At 48.0% G+C, this 27726-nt stretch overlaps 1 protein-coding gene across 2 annotated transcripts in view; it reads right to left on the reverse strand.

The window, feature by feature from the left end:
* The window catches only part of LOC122631195 (nephrin), a 73232-nt gene extending 46101 nt beyond the window's left edge, over positions 1-27131 (reverse strand). The window contains exon 1 of one of the 2 annotated variants that reach the window (XM_043816583.1): positions 26158-27127. In XM_043816583.1, coding sequence (XP_043672518.1) covers positions 26158-26281 — 124 coding nt within the window. In that variant the 5' untranslated portion in view covers positions 26282-27127. Of the gene's footprint in view, positions 1-26157 lie in introns of both variants that reach the window. The other variant, XM_043816584.1, reaches the window with a different exon arrangement.
* Between the last annotated feature and the right edge of the window lie 595 nt (positions 27132-27726).

Consider the following 27726-nt stretch of genomic DNA (forward strand, 5'->3'; position numbering starts at 1 on the left):
GTATCCTAGTTGGGATAACATTAGGGAAAGATAGGCGAGACGTACGGATGGATAGTGGACGAGAGCGGATAAACCGTTTACCGATGATTAGGTAAACTTTGCCAGAAATACAAGGCAGCGCAGGACGCGAACGTAATCTCGTTCTCTTCCACGATCGTTCCTCGTCCCCGACACCAGCTCGTCCGAAATCCAACCGTTTTACGGATTTTCCCTTTTACTTACTCCTTTCCTTTTCTTTAGTTCGGTCCTTCCTCTTTTTTTTCGAGATGTCGACGAGAGCGATCGAGCCGTTCGTTTTAACGATCCTTCTTTAAGGACCATTAGTCGAAATTAAGGTGCGAGACGATCGACGAGCTCTTGGATGGGTTGACTCCAATTCATCGGATAATGTTCGCCGATGAATTTCGCTCGTGCGAGAAATAAGTTCCCGTTGCGGATCCTACGAAGGAAACGCTCGAGAACGGAGAGCTGGATTTTCGTACAGTTATTATCTCAGCGCCAATAATAGGATAGCTTTAGGTACGTCGTAAATGGGTTGGTACGCCGCTTAAACTGAATACTGATTAGGCCGGGCGAGGCTTTACGTTAGAGGGAAATGCGATGATGATCGTGCTTTTGCCGTGTACTATGTATATTAATTTCTACCAAAAAATTTAATTACTTCTTCGCTCGCACGTGCAGGGCAGTAGTACCTTGCGCAAACGATCGAGCGTAGCAGTTATTCGGAAACGCTAAATCGATTCGTTGATTCGGTCGAGAGATAACGCGTGGCCCGGATAATTATTTACGAGATCGAATGTATTTCACCTGGATGCGAATCCGCCTCGACGATCGTCCGTAGCGACTTGTGCGCCCAATGCTCTTATCGTCGTTAAAAACGAACGATACTTCTCAAAGCGCGTACTTAAAGCGCGTACTACCGCGAAAAAGCGACGAAGCAGAATTTTCCAACTTTGATCCCTCTCTTCGGTTTTGCCGATGGAGCGAATTTTCGGCGAAGGAGCGAACTTGGCAAGAAAGATTCGACGAAAGACGAGAGCGCATCGAATTTTTCATCGAAGAGACGTAATTACTCGCTCGATATTTTTTCGACGATGGAGAAGGGATCGTCCATCGGCGACGCGACGCGACGCGACGATACCGTTAGCAATTGACCTCGTTACGTAATAACGTCACAAAGAATATCGAAAGTACCGTCCGAATGGGAACTTTTCTCTTTTCTTTTTATTTTGTTCTCTTTTAATTTAGCAGCTTTATATCGTAAGAGCGATAATTGACATCCGTAGGACGTAAACGTAGGAATAAAAAGTATGCGGAAAGAGACATTGTTATGAAATTTTTATACGAGGTTGAAAGGTAACAAAGCTGGAGTAATAATTGAAATAGCGGTATCCGTTAAAAAGGAGGCAGGCACTCTTTGTTCGGTAGCCGAACGCCTTGCTTTGACGGATCGCTTTGGAAGCTTCTCGCCGGTCGGATGACGCGTAAGAGCCATCTGTTAAGAACCGTCGGGGCTCCCGAAGCTTTCCGGCCGAGAACGAGAGGAAAAATAACAAGGAGAATCGGTGCGAAATTTTCGTCCACGAAACGAAGGAACGTTCGGAAAGGTCGAAGGGAACTTCGTAGCCGGTCCACGACGCGAAAGTTTTCCCGGCGATCCACTCGCGTAGTTCCTAACCGAAACGGCCGAGCATTCGTCCCTCGTTCGGCAACTTTTATTTTAAAAGTTCTCGCGCGTCGCGCGCTCGTACCGCATCGTACGGCCCACGCGCTCGCAAGCGTGTTCCACCGATATTAGCGCTTTCGTTGGACTTTGAGCGAGAAAGACACGCGCGGGGCCCATACCCTTCGCGCAACGTCTCTCCGGAGATAATTCGTTCGGAGCGCGAACGGACGACGAAGCGTCTGTCTTTCTCTCGTTTTTTCTTTTCTTTTTCTGGCAAAGTGTTTCAGCGGAGAGGCGAGTTCTTTTCGACGACGAAAGTTCGTAGAAGCTTTGGCAGGAGCTTTCGTAGGAGGTTCCGCGCGAGGCAACGAAACTGCGATAAAGCAGTCGCGTCGTTTTCTTATGGATCGTACGCGTCGCGCACTACGTTCGAGTTACACGCTTCTCGACTTTCCCGATTCGAACTTTGCTAAATGGAATTGTTATTGTTCCGCGTACGGGAAGCGCGACCCGGGAGATTTTCCGGGTATGTCGCGATCGTTGAATTCTCCAAGGCGCCGAACTTTGCGAACTTTGCGAATCTTCCGACCTCTATTACGCGTCGGTCCATTGCTATCGCGGATTCTTTTTCGACGACCTTCCCTTCCTCCCTTTCTCCGTCTCTTTGCTTGACTCGTAAAGCATCGAGCGGATAAGAGGAGGTACTTACCACTCGATGCGTCGTAAACGACGTAAACGTCGTAACGTGTTTGGACAGTTAATTAAGGTGGAAAAAGTTGACTCGTTTCGACAAGTTTCGAGCGTACTCGCATTTGCTCCCTCTTTCTCCGTTGCACGGACCCGCACGCACCCTTTATTCTCTCATCTCTCCTCCATCTAGGGTTTTTTCTCCTCGCGTTTGCGTCAACTTGCCGGTCGGCCATCGCGATCAATATTTTTTATACGAAACTACGTTGGAGCGATATTTCGTGTTTCGTGCTCTTTGCACGTAGCTCCTGCGAAAAAGTGCGATGGATGAGGAAGAAAAGGACGAAATCACGGATCGATTATAAACTTTGAAAAGCGCCTGACTCGCGACTCCGTCGAAAGAGTCCCGAAAAGGAAAGCGACGGCGACGGTGACGACGACGACGACGACGACGACGACGACGACGACGACGACGACGACGACGACGACGACGACGAGGACGGGACGACGCGACGACGACGATGACGAGTACGCCGTACGAAACGGAAACCGAGTCGACGTTCCAAGATTAATTACCGACTTTCAAGAGGATAGACCCCGGAGTCTCGTGCGGAAGCTCTAACAACTTGCCGGGCTTTGTCGAGGCTTTATCCAGCGGTCCTAACGCTACGATGGATACGTCTACGAGGGACGAGAAGGCAACGACGGGAGAGCACGAGACAAGATTCGAGAGCTTGGATTTCGTCTTTCCTCTTCTCTCTTTCCCCTCTCCCTCGCACGTTTTTCTCTCTTCCCTCTTTTTTATCGTTAACGAGAAGAACGTTTCGGCGAATGTCCTCGGTGATAATTATCCGTCGAAATAATGACGGTAACAAGCGTAACAAGCTCGTGAATCACCAGAAACGTGATTAATAACGGAAAATGGGCACGGCATTAGAACCGAAATTACGCGCGAAGCGTGAGACTTAATAAGCAAATAATTAAAGCATCGCTTGTCCGGGCGGACCGATAAAATTACTTCATTTTTTTTTATCTTTCTCTTTGGAATTTTTTTCACCGAGAAACTTTTTTCTACGCCAGCGACGAGCGAGTTCCGTACGAAACACGGCGCTCGGTTCGCTTCGACGTGTTCTACTTCTCCCTTCGGCCCGGCCAAAAAAAAAAAAAAAACAAAAAAGAAAGAAAAAATAAAGAGAAGAAAAAAAGGAGAGAAAAAAGAGAGGAAAAAGTACAGTTGGGTGGGCGTAAAATATAAACGGACCTTTTAGCAACACCTTCAGCGGCTTTCAAAGTAGCCAATTTCGCGCGAGCGTTCGGAGCGAATAGAAAGGAGAAAGAGGGCGAACAAAGGGAAACGAACGGAACGAAAGAAACGGAGATTCTCAGCGGTCCGATTGTGTCCAAAGGTGGAGGCCGAGCGAGAGAGAGAGAGAGAGAGAGAGAGAGAGAGGGTGTACGTGCTGCGTACGTCGTCGTTCCGCGTCACCGAAACTCTTGCGTATCTCTTGCGTCTCGTTCGTAGCGTATTTGATACGCGTCCGCGTGTACTCGAGAAATCGACCCGAAGAGAAATCGCGAAAGAAAAATCATTTTCTCGATCGTAGGGAAGTAACGAGAGGCGAAACGAGCGTTTCTTCCGTTTTTTTTTCTATTTCGGAGTGGGGGGCGCGAGGGGAAGCAGAGAGCCCGAAGCAAGGACAGCAAGGACGATGGGACGAGGCAAGATAGATCGTTGCTGGGAGAGACGAAAAGCGAGTCGAACTTTTGTTTTCAGCGAGGACAGCGCGAGGTCGCGCGTACAATGGACCGCGCTACACGTCTCACCTTTTTTGCATCTCTGCCATTTCTGCGGCAACGCTCTTCGCCGGCAGGGATCGAACTCCAACGTTCGCCGGAGATACGTAATACGTTCTCTCGACGCTTACGCCATTGCAAGGGAGACCTATCGTCGGAGATGAAGAGAGATCAAAGCTATTAAATTCGTTAATTTAACGGCAAAGGAGCCTCTCCGTACGGTTATCGTCGTCGATTCGCCTCGCCGATAGTCTTTACCCGTATAGACTCGCTCTTCGCAGTTTTTGCGTCGTCGAGTAATCCGTTACGTTGCGATATTGAAAGGCTATTGTTTTTATTCGCAGCAACTTGGGCGCTTTACGATGATTTATGAACGTCGTTGTCGCTCGGCGTCGTCGATGCTGCAGCAGAAGGTTAAAGGAACGCCGGACGAGTCCCCGTGGGTTCGAGTAAAATCGCTCCGAGCTCGTACGGAGCACATCCCGGACGCATTAACCGTCTACGCTGGCATCGTCTTGGCAAGAAAGGAATTCTTCTTCGGCGTCGACGCCCGTCTTCCTCCAAACTTGGAATATATCCGAAAATAGTGCGATAACCGACGTCGAATACTTGCTCCTTCGGATAACGAGTCGAGCTAAATACGTGCGTTTAATTCGATCGAAGACCGTTTAACGAGTCGATTTCTCCATGAAAAACTACGGGGGGAGCACGACTCGTCTTTACGAAACCGGTATCGCGGTGCAACGCGATAATAACGCGCAGCGTTCTTTCCCAAAGTAACTTGCTCGAGTCGGTCGTCCGACGTACGGGCACGGTCGATAAAAAGAGGATCGAGTCTCGTCTCGATCTTGGAACGAACGCAACCTCTCCGTAAGCTCGCTAATCGATCGGATACCACGCGGCGAGCTATTTCTACGATCGCGATAAATTCGCGCTACGAGTTACTAATAAGTAGGTATCGTCGTAACGTTGCGCGTAGCAAAGTAAAATATTCGAGTTATTACGAGGGGACGTTCATTATTTACCATACGTACTCGCGTACACGGACGCGTTCGTTAGAGCGTCGGCACGTTAATAAATAGTTTGGCGCGGTGAATTAATTAATTCGAACGAGTTTGTCGTACACGCTTCTACGGATAGTCCGCGATGTAAACGCGGCTCGGTCGATATTATCCGTTACTAAAGTTTTACTTTGTACCGTCGTGCGTCGTATCGCGACGGTGATAAAAATAATGACGCGATAACAATGCCAGGGAGAATCTTTCTTTTCTCTATCGAAATTCGAGACGCCGACGTTTCTATCATTGGAGCCTCGTGTGCGAGCTTCGCTCCTTTTGCACGAAACTCGAGTTTCGTACGTAATCGACGATCGAAGAAAAATTGAAAAGGAGAACGAATCGTTAAGCGCGCCGAGATTTCCAATTTCGATATTCGCTCTTACGAGCGGTCTTACGTAATAATTAGCGGGAGCAAATAATCGTGCGAATAAACGTTGATCGAGGACGATCTGGAACGGCATAACCCCGGAGGATGCTCTTTCTCCCGTTCGGCAGACGCTCTCCCCGTTGCTCCAACGCTGCGCGTCGATTGGCGTCAGCGTCGGAGGTGGTACCCGTTATTTGCATACATTCTCATTAGGTGCCGGCACTCGGCAGGATAATTTGAATATCGCACGTTACTCGCACTGATGAGACGTAATTCGAGCGGCTCTCTCCGGCTCAAGTACCAACGATTCTGGCGCGCGGTATTCTCCTCCTTTTTCTTATCGTTCCAGTCTCGCGCGTATCTTCCTGGAACGACTCTGGTTGCGCCTCGTTGGAATCTTGATTAGGTGTTTCTCCGAGCAAATGGATATGTCGACGAGGTACGAGCCTCTATGAATAAGATCCTGGCAAAACTTTCGATCCCTTATGCATCGAGTCTCTCTTCTTCCCCTCTCTTCGACCTCCTCGCGCACCCCTTGGTTTTGATTAAACCTAACCACCATCTATCGCGAAGATAAGCCATTGGACCGAAAAACAACGGAAGCGTAACGCGTTTTTCTTCGCTGGCTTAAATACATGTCGCTGATGTTACCGAAAAGTGCGGTACCGGGCCGACCGGGCAAACTGTCCTGAACTGTTCTATACTTTAATTAGCAATGTGTCTTCCCCTCGAAAATTACTTCTTTAAGTGCGCACACGAGGCAGGCTCGTGTACACGCTCGTAAACTCGTTCGTTTTCTTTCTTTCGTTTTAGCATCCCTTTTTTCTTGTCGCGTGAGTGCATGCTCGGAACGTAGGTGTATACGACGAGCGACTGCGATCTAGGAAACGTAAATCTTTGCGTTGCCTCGCTCTAACTGCCGACGATATACGGCGTGCAGTTTCTTTAGCCGCGTTTACAGAGTTTATCGATCATCGTAATTTAAATAATTGGATGTCCTCGTTGACGAAACAAAGCGCGAGTTTTATCGTCGGTAATAATAAATTCCTTGTTCGAGAGAGAGAGGGAGAGAGAGAGAGAGAGAGAGAGAGAGAAACGTCGTAGACGCAGCTTTCGATAACTCATTGGGAGACAGTTAGCGTCAAATGAACTTATCTCGTTAGTCGCTGCTTGTAGTCAATACGAAATTTCGTTTTCCATGCGCCGCCGGTTAGCTGTAGCATCCGTCCGTTTCGCGTGCTCTTTCCCGCTCGACGGCCGATCGCGAAATTTCAGCGAATCCCGCGTCTCGACGACGACGCGACTCGACCCTGTGTTCTTTTCTCGTAATTTCGTTTCATCGGACGTCGAGGCGGACGTCGAAGCGTCGCCAAGCTTTATCCTTCACTTCGTTCGTCCGAGGCGCAACGAACGTCTTTGGCTCCGATACCGTTCGTGTTGCATAAAAATGAATCGGTTCGTTCCAAACACCGTTGATGTTTCGACAATCACGCTTCTCAGCGAGAAAGAGAAAAAAAGTGGATAAAGGCGTTAGTAGGTACGGTCGGTGCGTAAAATCGATCAATGATCGAGTTACCAATGGATTTCGTTGTCCACCGCACGGCCGATCCCACGGGAGGAATCGCGTAACTGATCGCGTAATTGTTAAGCCGGGCAACAAAATTTTGTTCGTTCGATGCGGCTGGCTCACGCTGCGTTACCACGGGTGTGCCGACGAGCAAAGGTGGGGTGGACTCGCCGTGGCAACGTGCCCGTTATTCGCCGCCCTCGAGTACTAAACCGAGTGAGCGATAGGCGGCGTCCGTAAAATGAAACTATTGTAAATACCTGGATAGCGTGTAATTTTGTTCCGCGTTGCGTTCTCCGCGCGCGGCTTCTACTTTCTCGAGGTACGTTTCATTCGGACGCTTGCTTTTCATTTTTTACCGGCTTTTTGTGAATTCGTTGCAATTTCTTTATAACGTATCTCTCTCATTTTCGAATCAAAAAGTTTGTTTACTTTCGTTTCCTCGCGAATGGATTCTTTGCCTCTCCTCGTACTGTCGATTAATTTGGGAGGGCGGGGCAGACGGGGTGGGGGGAAGAAAGGAAGAAAAAAGAAACGAATAAAAGCTAACGTTTCTCTGGCATCTTCCTATCGAGCCACGGCGCGCTCGCGGATTAAACGATCAAGCGCGTGTTCTTGACGCCTCGTACCCGTAAAACCGCTCGGTTCGTCGTATCGATAAATTGGCCGCGACCGAGTTTTCCTCGTTCGCGAAGGAAAGAATGTGCGGACTCGCCGGAATTAGCCGGCGAAGGAGTATTTATTTTGTAATTATTTCGCAATATTCATTTGCACGGACAGAGAGAAGTGGGATACTAAGGCTCTCGCCGTCGCACTCTTTCTTCTTCGACTCGTTCCGACGTTTTCTCTTTTTTCTTCTCTTTTTTCCCCGCGAGAGACTACTCCGCGACGATCGAAGTATCCTTTCGCCGGATAAAATGTTCGAAGAGAGAGGATGAAATGGCGCGCGTTCTTCGTCGAAAAGGAAAGGGGTCTTTCAAGTTCGCATTCGTCGAAAGTAGCCTCGATCCTTGTCTCGTAGCGCTCCTCCGGCGCTACAAACGAGCTCTTCTATTTCCTTTATGAAAAAACTAACGAGAAGCACGGGAGATCGGTGCGGCGAATGTAAAATTCGTATAGAAGAAAGGGAAGAAAAATATTTTTGTTTGCCGAGACTGCGCGCGAACACGGAAGATGTCCCTTTCTTCTCGCCTTCCTTTCTTTTTCGTCTCGACATCCTTTTTTTTTGCGTCGTTCGTTGAATCAGTCGTGAAAAATACCCGCACGCTGGTGCGCGTTGGATCAGTCTCCGCCGAGTTAAAGTTTCCACGCTGAAAGCGCATACTCGTCGAACGAATGAGAATATAAACGCGATTTTAGCTCTCGCCTCTCGTTCCCATTCCGTATCGTTCGCCGGTGAGATATTTCTCGTCGTTGTCGCGTGTTATCGGGCACGTTAAATTTTAATAGCCGTTTACCGGCTCCCCCCTCCTTCCTCCCTTCCCCCTCCCATCGTCGAGCTTCTTCTCGTAGCGCGGAGCTTATCGTCGTTCGCCCGATACGTGGCGTGGGAAAATCAATTAATTAAGCGCTATCAAGATTTTCATCGAATTCGCAGTCGCTACGCGCGAACGGCGATTATCGAGAGGGAGATTGGCAAACGTTTACAGAGAGAACGCAATACGTAATTATCTCGACGTTAGGACCTTCGACGCGCTTTCGATCGTACGTTCTCTCGACTCGGCTTAATCGATCGTCCTGCGCCAACGAAAGCGATCTTCGGTTTAACGATCTTTAATCGATATCCAAGGGCCGTCAAAGCCGCGTCGAGCGCATGGCTCCTCGCGACGGTGCATTTCCTCGCGAACCCTCGAAAACTTTTCCCATTTGCGCATAACGCAAAACTATCGAATTGCGTGCACGCTCTTATTCTATCCTATTTCCATTCTATCCCGTGGAAATCGAGTTCGATCGTAACCCATTCGGTCACGGAATACGGATATTAATACGGACATTAATAGAATTTGTTCATTAGGCGGAAAGGTCGTTTCGTCGAGCGCTGCGTTGGCGAATAACGCTTGATGGTTGCAACGGACCCACCCCTCCCCCCGGCACCGCCACCGCCACCACACTTTATCCACCATCTTTCGCTACGTTCTGAGTCCTCGCGTCGGCGCTACGTCGCTCCACCGTTTACGTTGCAACGACGGGCCGATGACCTTTGACTCGCGTTCGCAATCTTCCCGGTATCCCGCATCTCGTTGGATCGTCCCGAAGCGACGAGAGCGTAACGAATGCCTTGGGACGAGGAGCGATTCGCTTTAACAAAGCTTTACGGACTATTTTCGACGGGTATTCGACGGGTATTCGAAATGCATACGGGAGGAAGGGGGAGGGACGAAGAGGAACGAGAGAGAAAACGGACTCTCTCGGTTCTATTTCGTGCTAACGAATTCACCGACGAATCGACGCTTCGGAAGTAGAATTTTTGGGCGTCGCGTCGTTCGGAATAATCGAAAACGCTTTGGCGTACGTGCGATACGCGAACTCGCAACGCGATTCGCTCGTGCAAATGCCATCGACGAAATATCCTCGGGCGTTCTCGAGAAATTCGTTCGGCGCACGCTTTTTCCGGGCGTCGCGACCAAAGTGCGAGAGGAAGCAACGGATCCGTTTCGTGTGGTAAAAAACCTGGACGATTCCGTTGGAAATTTCCACGGCTCTCTTTCGTTTGATCCCGACGCGACGCGTTACGTTCCTCGGATGGCCATCGAGCGCTCCTCGTTCGCGATTCGTCGCGCGCGCGCTCTGGAAATATTCCGATCGACGAAGCGTATCCCCGTCCGCGTACGTATATGCGTCCGCCGCGTGTATAAACAGGAGATGGCGCGAGGGAGAGTGGGATCAACGTATGGAGCGTATACATATGCATACGTCATTATGATAACAGTTAGTGCGCATTATCAGTTCGTACCGTATTAACGCATAGATAATATATGTTACGAAACAAAATTTACGATTTTTACGCGACGCTCGCTTATCGCATTTGGTAATTTACGTAAACGCTCGTTGCACGTATTTGGCCGAACGTTAAAACGTTAAAACGATGAAACGAACGACTAATGGCGTGGTAAGTAGCGGCGAAGTAGCGGCGAAGTAGCTTTCGATTCTATCTCGAGATCGGTATAGATCGGAATCGAAATCGAGAGGAGTCGATCGACGAAGCGGTCGACCGTCGGAACGAACTCTTTTCCCCGTCTCTCCTCTTTTTATACTCGTTCGGGACGCGCGGAGGTCGCGAAGGAAACCGTTCCTCTCGGTCAAAGAGACGACGACGGTACTCTCCTTCGACTCTCGGGGAGAAGGATCGAGGCCGTGTCGCGGTACTTCGTACGACGAATTTTTCAATTTTGTAACAAGCGATTTTTGACTTTGACACGACTTGAGGACTTGGTCGGTCGAGCGATTAAACCAATAAGGATTCGTCGAATGTCAGCGGGTACTCGTCGAATATTAGCAGGAGAATTAGGTTAATGAGAGACGACGGTGACGACGAAATTAAAAGTTTAGAAACGAAGGATAGGCGGAAAGCCGACTCGGAGTTAAAAGCGTTGGCTAATTAACTCGGTTTTCTCGAAAATGCGTTCGTAAACGAGTCTTCTTCCCCGGCGTTACGACGTTTCGTCCCTTTGGAGCTCGCGCAGGCGTCGAAACGAAAAGGACGAAAAAAGAAGGAACCTTTGAGAAGCGGAAACTTTGCGTCGGACGGGACGCGGCGAAAGTGTACACCGTACGCACAAGTGGTTCGATCGATCCTTCGAGTTAAATCCGCGATCGCCTAATTTCCCGTTAATTATCATCGAGAGTGCGCCACAGCGAACGATGGAATCGTTCGATCGTTTAAGTGCTCCAGAGATAATTAGAAGCGGATCTATAATCGAGAGTAACCGAGAACGTATCGACGCTATCGCGATTCGCGTTACTCTCGCCTTTGAAAGGGGATGGAGACGGACGATATAGAAGATTTTCGATTATAACCGGCTTTCTTTCCGGATGAAATTCGACAAGAGAACTCCTACGATAGTAGTGGTAGCAGCGGTAGTAGCAGTAGGATCGAAGAATGTTACTCTCGCCGTTGGGAAATCCTTAATCCACCACCCGTCGTTGTTTGTTCTCGGCCGCGCGATGTTTCTCTGTAATTGGAGCCTCGAAGTGATTCTGGCAAAGCACGAGAAGTAGGATGAAGAAAGTAGGATGAGGAACGCGTGTAGATAGCGACCAAAGAAATGAACGAAGGAAGGAAGGAAGGAAGGAAGGAGAGGCGCGTTACGAAAAGTAGCACCAGGCTACTAGAGGTTAGACAAGAGAAAGGGATTCGTAGAGCACGCCGTTGAGTTCTCTCGATGTAATGGAAAAAGTTAAATGACCGAACGTAGGTAGAGGCGAGCATTTTTATTATAAGCAAGCTAAAGTTTAATCGTTAACCAACGAAATATGCAAATAATCACCCTTACGTCGATGATCTTTCCTAGAGAAAAGTTGATATCTGTAAAGCCGTGCTCGGGGCTCTCGACGAGATAGTATTTATTCGGGATGAAATAAATCGTTCGCCGAGAGATCTTCTTCCACGTCCCTTTTGCTTTTTTCTTATTTCGTTGCTCCAACGACATTCGAAGGAAAAAAAGAAGAAGAAAAGAGGCGAAGCAAAGCGTTGCATTTTGAATGGGGATGAAACGCGCGTTATCGAGCAACGCGTTATTATTCCCCGTATCGTATCCGTCCACCGTTATCTTTATTTATTCGTTAAACCGCGACACTCGAGCAAAGCGCTATAACGATTTCTGATTAAAGCCGCATAAACGCACAACTCGTTATTCCGTCGGAAGTACCGAGCGAAATCGAACGAAACTCTTTGGTATTTATAAGCGGTACGTATAAACGATCACCTTGGAAAAGGTATATCTCGTAGGTAAACGGAGCATTTAGAAGGCCGGAAGGGAATGAGCGTGGGATGCTAGAAGGAAGCTTTCAAATAGCTAATAATAAAAGTTGGAAAATACGGATGAGATACGGACGAGAGCTCTTTTTACCGGTCCGATGAACATCGTCTTCATATCCGAACGCAAGTAAACTCAATGTTTATCGAAACTTTTTGTTCGCCGGTTAAAAGTTTCACTCGTTGATATCGTTTCGTCCAATTCGTTACGTAAGGATACATCCGAGAAATAATCGGTTAAATCGATACAAAATCGAATACAACGGAGGCGCGTATGGCGAAGCATCGAAAGAAAAAAATTATCGCGAAACGGATAGATGGTTTAAAGGGAAAATCTATAGAGGGCTGATGCGCGATCGGATACTCGATACTTTTCGAAAGTACATAAGTAAGGACCGTGAAATATGGCTTTCAGAGATCGTTAGCCCGACTTTGAATTTCTCCGGATGCATAGACCCGCATGTGCATCGTATATTTACTGCTCTCTCTTCCTATCTCTCTCTCCTTCCCCCTCTATATCATTCGCACCTCTCCGAGGTATTTTCGATTCGGTTATCGTCGCGAAGCTCTACCGTGGCATTTAGAATTCGGAGTATCTGCTGGCCAGGAGGCAGCCACCCCTTGATCCTCGAGCGGTACGCCTTCTTACCTTCGTTCTTCGAGTGATATACGAGCTCGACTCCGCTCTCTCTCTCTCTCCCTCTCTCTCTCTCAATCTTCTTCCAGCGTTGGTATTTGCGCGCAACCTCGATTTACTGCGAACGAACACGTGCGTTTCGGAGACCACCGAACGAAAAAGATGGCTAATGCCCGAGCTATCGATTCGTAGGAAAACTTATTTCTCCTTCTTTGTTTATCCCGTTTGAATTCAAGAGTTAGACGTCCTCGACTCTCGAACTGATTTTCCAACCACCGATGAGGAAGTTGAGGCACGTAAGTTCGCGTTCACGTCCACAACCACGTCCGAGTCTGTTCGCGCGTTAATGGACGAGTTAGTTGGTGGCTTTCGCCGAACCTTTTGGTCGGTCTCGTCGCGGTTTTCAACTCTACTCGTTTGGCTTATATTTTACTTAGGCTTTAATAACTTCACTCACCGGATGCCAATACGATTTGCAAAGCCAATTTCGTCGGAACTAAGACGCTAAATATTACGTAAAAGGATGTTGAAAAGAAAAAGGAGGAAAAGAAACGAGAGCCTTTTGACGTCGCGACACGATCGTGAAACATTTCCGACACTCGTGAAAAATTCGTAGGGACGTAAATTCCCTTTTGATCGTGCGATCGTGCGATCGCGCTCCGCGCAACATAGGGAATCTCAAAGGTCAACAGGATGCGTTTAACGAGCGTGGAATCGCACCAAGAGGAAGAGGTGCGTGCATCTACCGGTACGCCGACATCTACAGGTTGTCGATTTCCGTTCCTCGCGTGACAGTCTCTTTCCGTCGAATTAATTCAGTATTTTTCAATCGAACGGATTTAATTGATAAACCGACTGGAATAAATCGCATTCCGTTTCGAAGCTTAATAAAGCCATTATTCAGAGCGTTATCAAATAGTGGATATAGACGCGGTGGTAGCGGTGAACAGAGAACACGGACGATATTAATTGCGGAGGTACACGGCCTATGCCTGTGCTACGTCGAACTCTGCCTGCATTGGTTACAATAGCTCTCTCTCTCTCTCTCTCTCTCTCTCTCTCTCTCTCTCGCTTTCCTCTCCGCTTGGAAGCGCATCGTTCGACTTCTTTCCGAGCGAAAATCGCTGACCACCGAGCCGTGCTTTATTTCCATAATTTATTCACTCGCTACGTTTTTTCGTCGGTCATCGACTTCTCTAACCTAGCGATTTGGATTTTTCACGAAAACGCTCCGTCTTCGATGCGTTTCCTTCGACCCTTGATATTTCGACGAATCGAGATTTCGCTTTTGAGAAACACCGGGAACCGATACCAGTGCGGCCGACCCGTGCGGCTTTTGTGGAGAATTCTGCGGAGAATTCTGTGAAATTCTCAAATGCGTTTTTCGCTCTTTGGACGACGTCCGTGGTCGATAAATTCGAACGTTTCGCGGCTACGAGAGACGCCATTAGGAAAGCTATGGAATAATATCACGGGATTGTTTATGTACGTAAAGCCTCGTCCCGCGTAGCTATTCATAAAGTGTAAACAATCGGTAGTTGGATCCTCGACGTGGAACGGTAAACATACCGAAATAGAGAACGCCGAGGAGATCGGAACGGTACTACATGGAATTTTTTCTATTCTCTTACGACGATTTCCGTAATTTCGTCGTATTCGAAGCGACGAGAGATGCGAAACGATATCGAGGCATTTCGACGGAAATAACGGAGGTAATTAGAAGAAGGGTATTTTACTGCGGCGACGATGGACGACGATTCGAAACGAGAAGAAATAAGGTCTTTTTTCGACAAAAACTACTAGGATATCTCAAATGTCCTTGTCTCTTTACGTTTCTCTTCCTTATAAACGAATGGTAAAAAATGTAGATACCCATGTTCCCCGTAGCGTAACCGCATAGCAATTATAAAGTTTCAAAGTTCGACGAAAGGTAGGAATAAAAAGAGCGGTGTAAACGGGTAGTAGTGGCGGTTGCCGCTTGACACGGTACTCGTTGCGGCTACGACGAACGTCTAAGCGTCGATACGTTCGTAGCGGTTCGCGCAAGTTGTGTGCAACTTGCATACAAACTGCAGCATCCAGTTCTTTCTGCAGGGGCAGCGAGAGAGAGAGAGAGAGAGAGAGAGAGAGAGGAGGGAGAAGACGGGAAGCGCCCCGAGCTACTCCCAAGCCCGTGCTTTATTTCCATAATTCTTTCCGTATGATCTTTTTATTCCAACCTTATCCACCCCTGCGCTTCATCCACCTTTCCACCTCGTATCCGCTTTCACAGAGGATAACCTCTTCTCGTGAAATCGTGTGTTTCATTTCGATGCCTTCCCGTCTCTCGCTGTCCATCTTCGTTTACTTTCGATCAAAAACTCTGGCCAATGATATTCGAGTACTGACATTTTTACTTTTCACATTACAGATAATTGATATCCGTAATTAATATTCGCCATATGAAATTGGAATACCGATAAAAATTTCGGTTCTTTGATATTAATATTACAATTATGTTAATGATCTATCTCTTTTGGTTTTAAACGTATCGCTAAAACTACTACGGAAGTACATCGGAATCGATGTTTCTGCTAATGAAAAATATCAGTTTTCGTTGTCAAACGCCTACCAGGGTCGAAAGAATTTCGATTTTATTAAAAATACGGTATCAAAATCATTTCGGTTTGGGATAATTTATTATAGCAACGTATATGATATAACGACGTTATTGTAACGATAACGGTGTAATGCATCACAAGCGATACAATTTCAGCTCGAAGATCCTTCTTTCGCTTTCTTTTTTTTTTACATTTTCTATCCTTTTTTCTTCCTTACTTCCTTTCTTGGAAAGTCCCCTTACCTCGTCGACCGCATCTCCTTTCCGTCTCTTGGTAAATAGTTTTAAGAGAAAAGTTTATGCACCCTCGTAACCGTGGGAGGCAGGCCCTCGTAGATCCGATATCGACATTCGAAGCTTTTCTTTTTTTTTTTTATTCTTTTTTCCTAGTCTCCTTCAAACTCGGATGATGGATACCAGGACACGGGACCGAGTTCATCTCGGAGAAATTGGGTTGTCTTGGACGAGAACGATGAGACACGTGGGTTTTCGATTAAGTCGCCGATAGGTTCGGATCGAAAAAGCTGACGATGTAATTTAGGCTTAATATCTCGAAAAGATATGCTTATTTTCTATCCTTCGTGTCTTTTCGAGCAAGGACGCGTCTTTTCCTCTTTTTTTTTTTTTCAAGTCTTTCTACTCTTCTCAAACGCTTCGGAACGATAAATGTTTATACGGAATTTGCGGGTCAAAGAAAAACATATACTCCCAAAAGCGGGATAAATGAGTTTATATATATATATTTTTTTTTTAATTTTACAAGAATTTCTCGAGTCTTGAGGAATAATATTTTGGAAACGTCGACGCGTCTCTTCCCCCTCTCCTCTGTCCTTTAGACGTACGTAGAATAGTTCGTACGGTCGGGGACTCGCGTCGTTCGTTGCGTGCGAATCGAAAGGACCGCCGATTTATTTCCAAAGCTTACTCCGTGAAAATCGCAGCGGATATCTCTCGAAAATTTGTTTCTAATTTTTCACACAAGTTGCGTGGAATCGAAAGATAGATTCCACGTTTCTTCGACAGGAAGAAAGATATAGAGGCGAATCTAGAAATATAGTCGAAATGAAAAAGTATCGTTTTTTCGAGCGACGTTTCGTCCGTAGCTCGAAATTGATTCGACGAGGCGCGCGTGACACGCAATTCCATTCGACAGAAATGGCCGAATGTAGGCTATACGTATATTGGAATATTCGAGCATTTCCAAGCATTCCCGCTGCGGCTGGAGAATCGCGAGTTAACGCGCGCTCAGATAGAATATCTTTTCTATCTCTCCTCTCTCTCTCTCTCTCTCTCTCTCTCTCATCTTCGGCAGCTATCGAAGCGTATACGAAACTGCAGGATATACGTATGCATGTGATTTTACATCTATGTATCCTACTAGGGATAGCATCGAAGAGGTCAGACTCTCTCGGATGCGGCCTCGAAATTCGAGTCGTCGAAGGAGAGAGAGAGAGAGAGAGAGAGAGAGAGAGAGAGAGAGAGATCGATATACGCGACAATGTCGACAACTTTCGTTGTAGGAAAGAACGAATTAACGCAGCTTAAAAACGGACACGTTCGATGTAATCTCGGGCCGAATAGAAATCTGTAAATATATTCCTCGATGCGGAAAACAAAAGAAATATTGGTCGTTCGATCTACGGAGGAACGATTACGATCTCATCCGAGCCCGGAGTAGAATTACCTAATGCGAATTAACGCTAAAACCAAAGCGAATGCGAATCGGAACGTATCGATTCGGATGTTCGTTCTCCCATTTAACGTACTTTGCGAATGCACGAGAGATATGCCGTGGACCGTTACGCGCTCGTTTCCCGTCGTCGTCGTCGCCGTCGTCGTCATCGACGTCGTTGCCGTCATCGTGTCCCCGTGAAAGAGTCAAATAAGCTAAAAGCTCGACCGGGGAAAAGGGATAGCGCAAACGGACGATTTCGCGCGACCGATACATATAGGTTACACATACGTATACCGGTTCTAATACGTTCTATGGAGGTGAGTCCTACAGTATCAAAAGATCAACGCGCGTACTCGTAAAAGCGAGAGCAACTCGTATCCATTGGAGAAATTCGAGTGAAAACGAAGAGAAATCCGATTGACATTTGACTTTCGTTACTCGTTTTCCTTTATCTTCGCTTTCGAATTTCGTTTCTTTCGTTCCTCCCTGAAAATTTTCTACTCGTTAAGATTCTTTCGAAAAGTTTGTAAAAGTAAATTAGTACGCTCTTTCGAGTAAGAGCGTAAGTGAGGTCGCGTATACATATCCGAGCGTCGTTGCAAAGCATTCGCGATATTTGCCATCGAGAACGATTTGCGCCGAGCGCTGTTAGCGACGGCGAGCGGTTCGCCGCGTATACCGCAACCCGTCACTTCCGTAATCGTCGAGGTAACTCGCGCGTTAACGCGTCACTGTCTCGCGTTAGATTCTTTCTCGCGAATAAATTTCATTGCTTCAAGATACCAGAGTAATTATCGATAATAATTTTCATCTCGATCGACGTAGGTCGATGGATGCGCTTACGAAGCGTTCGCTGTTTGTTGCAAGCATTTATTATTATTAAATATTTTTTCTCCGCGGGCTGCGCGCCGCACTGTACGTGTGCACGTAGAAAGGGTCACCGGTGTGCAATCCGGGCTACTCCGGGTCGTCACCGTAAAACGTTTATGATCTTGCGACCGAGCGGAATTACAAGTGCCGTTGTTTGTAATTGATAGACGAGGGGAGAACCGAGTCCCGACGAGAGGAGTCGTGAAGCATACGCAGACCCGATGAGTCTCTGGATCACCACGTTGGACGCGATGGTCGATACGATACAACTCAACGTACAGACTAGAGCCGTAAAACGGAGAAAAGCGCGCTTATCTTTGTAACGCGTTATTCCATCCCTATCTTAATCTCATCCGCGGCGTACGACTGAATTTAATAATCTCCATTAAAACGAGAAAGAGAAGAGGAGGAAGAAGACGGCTAATGTCTAAATGGCGATATGGCCGAACGTGCCTTTTTCCCCATTTTTGCTCGAGAAGGACGTCGTTACGATGCCACAAGTGCGTCCTCGACGTTGCCGTAGCTTGCACTTTCTTCTCTTCTTTCTTTTTCAAGCTTGCGAAGCTTGACCTCCTCTTGCCGTGTCCATTCTCTCTCTCTCTCTCTCTCTCTCTCTCTCTCTCTCTCTCTCTGTTCGTCCGTCAGTCCGTCCGTCCGTCCATCTGTCCGTCTCTCCGATAGTTTTCGGCGACGCAGAATTTTTTATTACGCTGAGCCAGTTTCGCCTGACGCAGCATACGATAACGAAGGAACGATGAATCAGTAGAGCGACAGACTTGACTCTTTTACGAGCCGCGAGGAAACCCGCTCGTTGGGTACCCTTCCCTTTCATCGCCTACTTCCGTGTTATCCCTCGTGAAAGGCATGTAAATCGTCTCGTTTGCTCTTCCGATAAAAGGCTCTCCTCGCGAGTCGCGTGCAAACTCTTTGGAATCGAAGAATCGATTTTCTCCCACGTTTTCTCTTACGTACGTATATATCTGCGTACATATGTACTTTTCCGCGCGGGAATGAATTTACAGCGATAAAACGTAATTGACGCTAGGCGAACGTCCGAGATGGAAGACGAGACGGGACGACCGTACGTACGAGGGTACGTTACTCGAAACTAAGATTAATGTTCTTCGCAAAGACGAAGTTTGATGCGAGTTTCCAAGACGCAGCGAGCTCGAAGAGTGGATTTGAGGAGGGACGGTTCTAATCGCCTAATTAGTTGTACGACGCTACTCGTTTTTTTTTCGATTTTTCTTCGAAATCCTTCCAAGTTGCGTCCTAGTTATTTTTCCGCTTGATGCAAATACGCCCGCGCAGGAACATGGAGATTTTTTTGTTAAATCGAGGTGGGAGAGAGAGAGAGAAAGAGAGGGAGCAAAAGAGCCGCAAAATGAATTAAACGAATCGTAGTTGGGATTTTTGGATACAAACTAGCGTAAAGAGAGGAAAAAGCTAGTGACACGAGGTGGATAACAGTCAAGGGTGGAGAGAATATGTTTCCGTGCTTTGCCGTCATAGAACGTTCGTCGCATTAACGGGTCGTAAGTACGCACACATAAACGGCACTTACTCGCGAAGCGTTTATAGGTTAAAGTCCGTGTTGTCGCGACATTAAACGGCATGCAGGCAGGCAGGCAGGCAGGCAGGCAGGCAGGCGTAGTCGAGCGCGCGAACGTCCTTTTGCCCCTTTTTCGCTTCCCGCCTACCTCTGAGTTACGATCGTATTTGACCTTTTCGCGGAGCGAACCGAGGAGGTGCGCGCGGAACTCGAAGGTATTTGCACTATGAATCGCGGCTACGTCTAGGGAAATAAATCATGCGTTTAGCTACGGAGTAAGGAACTCCGCGCTCGTGTACTTTTTTACCCGGGAATATGTACCGGTACGACTTTTTCCCGGGGTTTCTAATATTTCGCCAAAGGTACGAGCTGGAAGGATAAAAGCCGTCTATCCCTCGTATCCGTTGGCTCCGGAGATAAGAGCTAGGTGGGGCGAAAGGATTACTTTCTTTTTCTCCGGATCTCCACCCCCGCCTCGCTCGAGAGACGCACCAAATTAGAAATTATATTCCGTCTTTCGTTCGGCGAAATCGTTTATTCGTTATCCCGTGTTAGTTTCCATTCGCCTTGGCAAAGTTCCGACGGAGTGGTGGGTATCGAGGCTTCGGTCGGCTTTGATATCGAATCGGGTAGCTCAGACGCGCGCGTTAATACAGTTTTTATTCGAAATAACGAAGCGTCTCGCGAAAGCTAGTAATTCCGTCGTACCGCGTTTCAAAGATAAGCTTCGAACAATAACCACGGGTACGGGAATACGCAAGGAGTGTGCGAGCGATCTCCGAGTAGTTTGCTCTCGAGTTTGCATTTCGCTTTGAAATACTCGAGGTAGCGTTCGCGGCTTAAAGTCCAAGTTTCAGCGACGTTTCAACTTCGTCTTTCGCTCCCACTTTCTTTTCTTTCCTTTACGCGATACATCGTTTGGATTAAAAAATGACTTGCGGTTCGTGATCAATTTGAGATATCGCGTAACGAACACCACCTTCGTTCCTCGATGATACTTGCGCGCACACAGTTTGCCAGCGACCTTTGCCGCGTAGGAATCCGCAGTCAATTTCGCGATCGAGAAAATTCGCTCGTAGAAAACCAGTCGACCGGCCGTCGAATGAAACTCGGTGCGCGACAAAGCGAGCGAGGCGAAAGAGAAAAGGGAGTGGGAGCATCCGAGCGTGGAGTAATCCGGTTTCCATCGAAAGTAGGGTTGGCTCGTTAACGCGCGAGTACGAAGGACGAGAAGGGCGGAAGGTCCGAAAGGGTTGGAGGACCGAAATTCTGGGAAAAGGACGGTGGTAACGGTTTAGCTGGCACTGCTTACGCGCGCAGCGCTAACTTTTGCGACGACGTCGACCAACACTTGGGGCGCATTAAAGCCCGCGAGTTTAGTTCGCGGTGAAACGCTCGTTAGGGAGTCTCTCCGTGGCTCGATTTACGCTGATCACGTTTTCATTATTTATCGGAATTTCGTGAAAAAGGAGTTTGTAATGCGAACACGGTTCTCTCTTTCGTTCTCTCTAATTTGCCTGTTTGAAATCGCGCAGGATCGAGTAGCCTCGACGACATCGGAGCATCTTTCGTCTTCTCGGATAGCGTTCGAATCGCGTCATCCATCTTGAACGTAATTTACGTCGGTGTCTCTGTCTCTTTGTAAGATACGCGAAAGGACTCTCGAGAATTAACGTCGAGCGGGTACGGGCTGTCGCTGCGACGTGTAACGCGATCGTGGATAGCGTCGCCAGGAGCCGAGTAAGCACCTCTCGTACTTAGCCCGAGTTCAAGAGTACTTACAGGATATGAAGATTGGCAAGATTAGCGCTTGATGGGCCGGGTCATTACGTTGCGTACGTGGCGCAAGTAGGTCTGAGAGAGTAATACCGAGATTATCGATGCCCTGGGCGCATTGTCCTCCATCGAGCTTTTCTTCTTCCCAAGGCACGCTGGAGGAGGGAATGTCTCGTTCGGTTCTTGGTTGGGCGCGAGATATAGGTAAACTTAGCTGGTAGAGGAACGCGCGGAGCATCGTGAAACGTCGGAGAAGCGCTTGCCGAAGCGAGTTTCGCGATGGAAATAAGTAGGACGTTGTATACGTCCTCCTTCCTCCCCTCCCCCCTCTCTCTCTCGCTCTTAAAAAGGCCGTAACGAGTACGAGATTCGCGAACGACCGTTCCGGATTAACGCCGCGTACAATAACGCTTAGAGGGTCTCATCGTCGATAGAATTCCCCCCGCAGCGACGTCTATTCGCGAAATGTTCTTCGTTAGAGGACCATTGTGAATTATTCCGTCGGCTATTAGCCATTGACCCGAGAAAATCTTGAAATCTCGTTATCGGCGGATGGAGAAAGAAAGGGGAACCGAAGGAAGCAATTTGCGTGATCGAGATCTCGAGACGTTTCACGGTGAATGGCACTACGTCTACCATCGGCCTATCGCTTATCGGCGTGTAACTACGAAAACTATATAGGACGTTCTTCGTACCTACCTTCCAAGGGTCCTCGACGAATAAGCGAATCCTTTTCCCCATTTTCTTTTTTCCCATTTATTTTCTTATTCAAAGTAAGATCGAAATAAGATCGAAAAGTAAAATCGCATAGAAAGTAATAAGGAGCGATAAATAAGAACGACGAATAATGCTCGTACAAACGGTGTTAAACTCGGAAAAATAAGGCGAGTAATGGGTCGCGCGAGAGAGAACGAGGCTGGCCGAACGCGAGGATTCTCGAGGTTGGTAAATCGGAACGAGTAAATCGAGGCGAGGGGTAGGGCGTCGAGGGTGGTATTGTTACGCGAGATAGTTCGCGTTCCTTGTACTACTCTCGAGCCTTTAAGTAACTGGAGCGGACGAATAATAACGAAGAAATAACGACGAGAGAGGTGTGCGTGCAAGCGTAAAGAGATTTTTTTTTCGTGTCAAAGGAAAGGAGGAAGGAAGGAAGGAAGGAAGGAAGGAAGGAAGAAGGAAGGAAGGAAGGAAGGAAGGAAGGAAGGAAGGAAGGAAAGAAGGAAGGAAGGAAGGAAGGCAGCAAGGAACGAACGAACGAACGAACGAACGAACGCAGGAATGAAAGAGCGATAAGAACGCAATGATTTCCCCCTTTCTCCCCGTCCGTTTGCACTTCTTTCCTTTCCATTTCTACCTTTCCTCCATCTTCTAATAATGGCGATGTCGGGTTTAGGTAGATACGCGCAACGACGGTGGCAACTGTCTCATCGAAAATGGATACCTCATCGTCGCGATCTACCCCCGTTAGACGTAGCACTAATTCTGCAAAGCCACAGGGTTTGGAACTCAGCCAGGCTTGTAATATTCAACGCTTGACGGCACTCGGCGCGTTAAATTAAGAATGGTGATGTCGTGGACGCGGTAATAATTTAAGTCTTTATTCGTGTCTCTCGGTTAATAGTACTTTTAGCTAAAAGGTTTTTTTTAAAGATGCCACGCGAGACAAGAGCTGGCGAGGAGGGACGAGGGAAAGCGCGAGGGAAGAAGGACTATTCTTCGGAGGGTCGTCCGATAGGATCTCTAGGTCGAACAGAGAACGCGTGCGGAAAACTCGCGCGGACGAGTCGTTTTTCGACTCGCTGACACGCGTGTAACGCGCTCGCGATTTCGATGCCAATGAACACGGAGACGAGGTAGCTAATGAAATGGTATAATCGATAGGGGTAGCTAATAAAATATTTTCTCAATGGGAATCTATTGGAGCGAACAGATATCGTGCGGTTATACGACACGAGATAGATACAACTATATAATAGAAATTCGGTTGTCGGGGAATAAGCGGACGAGCGTAGAAGGTACGGGAAACGGGAAGCGGGCACGGGCACGGGTACGGGCGGCGCGCTCGCATAAATTAGCATGTTAATGAAACGGTCGCACGGTACAACGCCGCGAGTATCGCGTAGAATTAGAAAGAAAGGGGAATGAATTTCGAAATTGCCGATTAAAACGTAGCCTCGTATAATTGCAAGGAATAAGCATGCCGTAAAGGGGAAAAAAGTGAACGTGCTCGAATTCTCCGTAGGAAAAATGGTAATAAGCGCGAAGACTCGGTGCGACGCTTAAACGACTTTCAAAAATCAATCGAACTTGTCTTGCGTGTTGCGGACGCGTCGAGCGACGTTTGGACGCATAATACGAGCGTTAGAAATTTGCCCGAACGTTTGTACGTGCGCGTGTATAACTGGAGAGGAATCGCGTCGCGTGGGTTCGCGCACGCTCGCGCGTATCCGCCTTCGATCGATCGAACTTTGTCTCGGAGATGACTTTGGAAACGCGTCGAACCCGATATCTACCTTTTCGCGTCTACTCTCTTCGCGACGAGCCGTGATAGCGGCTTTTAAAATTCCATGAATCGGGGATTGAAAGTATCGCGACCCAACGGCCGATGGAACGATCGCGTCGATCGATCGATCGATCGATCGTTCGTTCGAGCGTTACAGGGTTCGTTCCTCGGACGCACCGTACTCGATTTACTCGGAGAGTCGCGAGACTTCGCTTTGATAGGCAGAGGGACCTCGAGTTCGTTCGTTCGTTCGTTCGTTCGTTCGTTCGTTCGTTCGTTCGGACGGACGGATGGATGGACGGATGGAGAGAAGATGGGTTCGTTAGATTGGAATCTGTTTGTCGAAGGAACGATCTCCCGAGATCCGGCAAGTTTCACGCTGATAAACCGACCGTCTAATCTCGTCGATCTTCTCCGCGCGTCTCTATCCGCCGACTGCCTCAAATGAATTATCGCTTCTTGAGCAGGCCGCCATCCTCGAGATTGGAAGCAAGTTTTTCTTACGGCTAGATTGTTTAATAAAATTGCGCTATTGTTCGCGAGCGCTCTTACCTCGATAACTTTGCCAACTTTCTTAATTCGATCAAAGCGCTCCGCCGCTTCCTTTTTTGCCAGGCAATTTTGTTATCGGCTCGATAGATTTCTCTCTTCTCCCGCCCCCTCTCTCTCTCTCTCTCTCTGTCTCTCTCATTTTCTGATACAGCGGAACGGGATTTGTAACGAGGTTTGTAAGCGAGAACAAACCGAGAAAATTATTTTTTAAGACTCCAAGAAAAAGTCTTGGAGGAGAAAAGATCGATATCGTCGTTTTAAAGAAGCATTCGTGCAGCTTCTTTCGAAAGGAGGAACTTGCCGCCGCTTTGCGATCTTGCCGAGTATTTTCCATTCTCCTTCGATTTCAAGTTCGGGACAAGAGCTTCGACGACTTTCAAAAGAATTTAGGAACTCGAACTCTAGTTCTAAGCCTTTTAAAAAGTTTACTCGTAAAGATACTTTTCGAAGGTTATTAAAATGTAGCAAGACGAGAACCCGGGTAAGTTTGGAGAAACATTTACCATCCGTATATTTCGGCCGATAAATGTTTCTCGAAGCCTTTGCGTTTTATTTGCTCTCGATGTCTCTCGCTCTTATTCCATTCTTCGCCGCGTTTCTACGCGAGAGTAAAATCAAAGACGGCCTGTGGTATCTGTTCCGCCATAATCTTTCGGCGTAATCCACTTGGAACGAATTTTTCGGTCGATCCTAACGACGGTGGAAGTTCGTTAAGATTTTCATCGACGTGTAAGAGCCATTAAGCCTCGGACCGGAACGAATATTATCTTCGTAATTTTAGTAGGGCGCGAGAATTTTCCTTTTCCGCTTTTCGATTGGCGTCTAGAGAGGCACTAACGTTTCCTCGTTAAAGAACGTTATTAGTAATCCGAGGCGTTGATCCAAAGATATCGGAAAAAATGTTAATTCCCGTTGTAACGCCTGCTTAATAAACTTCTCCAGTGTCGTTCCGGATCGCGTCTTCTCTCTCTCTCTCTCTCTCTCTCTCTCTCTCTCTCTGGATCTATTTGCCATCGATTTGCTGGTCGAGCTAATGCAGTTCCTGGGAGATTAGAGAGCACCGTTGACCATATTCCGGTCTATGCAATTTCGTCAACAAATTACAGACTCTCGGCCGAGTTTCGCGTAGAAAGGACGCTTTTACGCGTCGACCGACGCGTCCTCGTCGTCGCATACGATCTTTTTATCTCGAAACCGAGCGCCGACTATCTTTTATACATCAAGTCGGTCTCGTCGTAGTCGACAAGGATGAACGATCGCGCATTTATTTCCACGGCTTTCTTACATCGTGGCCGAGACTCTTTTTCCTCGTTCCGCCGATGATTTAAAATCGTCTGGCGCAAAGAAGGTAAAAGAAGGAAAAGAGAGGAAGAGAAATCGCTCCCTTTGCGACGAGCCATTTCGTTAATAAATAAGAACGGTAACGCGTGCTTCGGTGATCCATTTGGAGGGGAAGGAGATGATTTTCCATAGAGAATAGCGTTAGGGAACCTAACGACGAGAACATAGCCGGCGTGGAGGTATGTCGACAAAGGAGGCGATTAGAAGGACGTTTCATCGATGTAAACGCGCTTCTACCGTCGGTTAGCTTCGAAAGCGTCCGTTGACACCTCCGTCAAAGACGAGCGAAATGGCTTTGATCCGTGGGTGTTAAAATATTACTATCCGACGCACTAGACTCTATACCAGGTATTCACCTGTGTATTTCGCGCTTCTCTCGCGGGAAAGCGATAGGGATTAGGGACGGACCCTTTTACGTCGGAGTCAAGCCCGATGGTGCGTTAGGAACCAATTTACTACTCGGGGCACTTTGCCGAAAATCCAATGACAAAAGAGGAAAGGAAAATCTTGTTTCGATACGATACGAGGATCCACTTACTGTCTTTGACGCAGAACGCGCCTATAATCCAGAGCGGGAAGAGCGGCACGATCAGGACGTTGAGGTATCTCGTGTTCGCGTTCGATCGTAGACTCCTCCCGACGTGCAGCCTCGGGTAAACCATGATCGTTCGACGTTAACCTTTCGCGGCTCGATCATAGCAACCGATCGTAATCGTGAAACGAGGTTCCACCGCACATTCTCGTTCTAGTTTTTCCTTTCAAACGAAATCACCATCACCTCCGTTAAGCAGCGCGGACCTCGCGCACCTTTCGTTCATTTCGCGGTAGACAAAACTTTTCACGGGAAACACTTTTTCCAAAGGAGAACGAAGAAACAACTCGCGAACACGCCGAAGTTTCTTTATTCTTCGCCGTTGCACCGACCTAGACACGTTTTCTCTTTGCTCTCGGCTCTCTCAAGAAACGAAAAACACACGCACGATACGCACTGTTATCCTCTCCCTCTCCCTCCTCTCTCTCTCTCTCTCTCTCTCTCTCGACCCTTTCCCTCCTCCCTCCCTCCCAAAGAACCGATCGCTCGAATTTCTTTTCTACGCACGCAAGTTTCGTCCGCTGTATTTATCTTTCTCTCTTTTCTTTCGCACGCAGCCGCCGAGCGATGGAGCGAAAACGTAGCGGTACTCGAACGACAACGACGTAATGCGCGCCACTCGCCGTCGGCGAGATTTCCTTGTCTCCCTCTCTCTCTCTCTCTCCCTCGAAGCACACATACGTATACTCTCCTGCGCACGTACACGCTTCGCGAGAGCGTATTGTCAGAAGCGAACGGAGTCGTGTGCACGGCGCACACCGCGATGCGCTCACCTGCCGCCGCCACCCCCACCAACGGTTTAACCGCCACTACCACCACCACCACCACCGCCGGTAGCAGCACCCCTACTAACGCCACTGGCGCCGGCCGCAGTATCAGCAGCGTTCTCCTCGTGGATCCTCTTTCTTCTCCTTCCCCTTCCTTCTTCCTCTTCTTCTTCTCTTCCACCTCTTCCTTCTCGCCTTCTTCTTCTTCTTCTTGTTCTTGTTCTTGTTCCTCGACGTCCACGTCGTTCTCTTTCTCGTCGTATTTGTCGTCGTCGTCGTCGTCGTCGTCGTCGTCGTCGTCGTCGTCGTCGTCGTCGTCGTCGTCGACGTCGTCGTCGTCGTCGTCGTCGTCGTCGTCGTCGTCGTCGTCGTCGTCGTCGTCGTCGTCGTCGTCGACGTCGACGTCGTCGTCGTCGTCGTGGCGAGCTACGTCGATCGAAAAGTGGCCTCCCGCGTTGTACGCGCCCGCGCACACGCTTTACCTCGCATGCGTATTGAACGCGACGAACGACCCTTGTTCTCTCTCTCTCTCTCTCTCTCTCTCTCTCTCTCTCTCTTCCCCGTATCTTTCTTCCTCTTCATACTCGACCTCTATGGTTTTCCTCGCGTAACGCGCCTCCGAGCAACTTCTTACACGCGCCCGGCGAAACAAAGCTTTCTTCCCCCTCTTCTTCGACATCTTTCCTCGTTTATCGAAAACTCCAAGAACGTTCGTGCTTGATCCGGTCGAAGGAGTACGCTTTTATTA

The sequence above is a fragment of the Vespula pensylvanica genome, chromosome 8, assembly GCF_014466175.1.
Source record: "Vespula pensylvanica isolate Volc-1 chromosome 8, ASM1446617v1, whole genome shotgun sequence".
NCBI lineage: Eukaryota > Metazoa > Arthropoda > Insecta > Hymenoptera > Vespidae > Vespula > Vespula pensylvanica.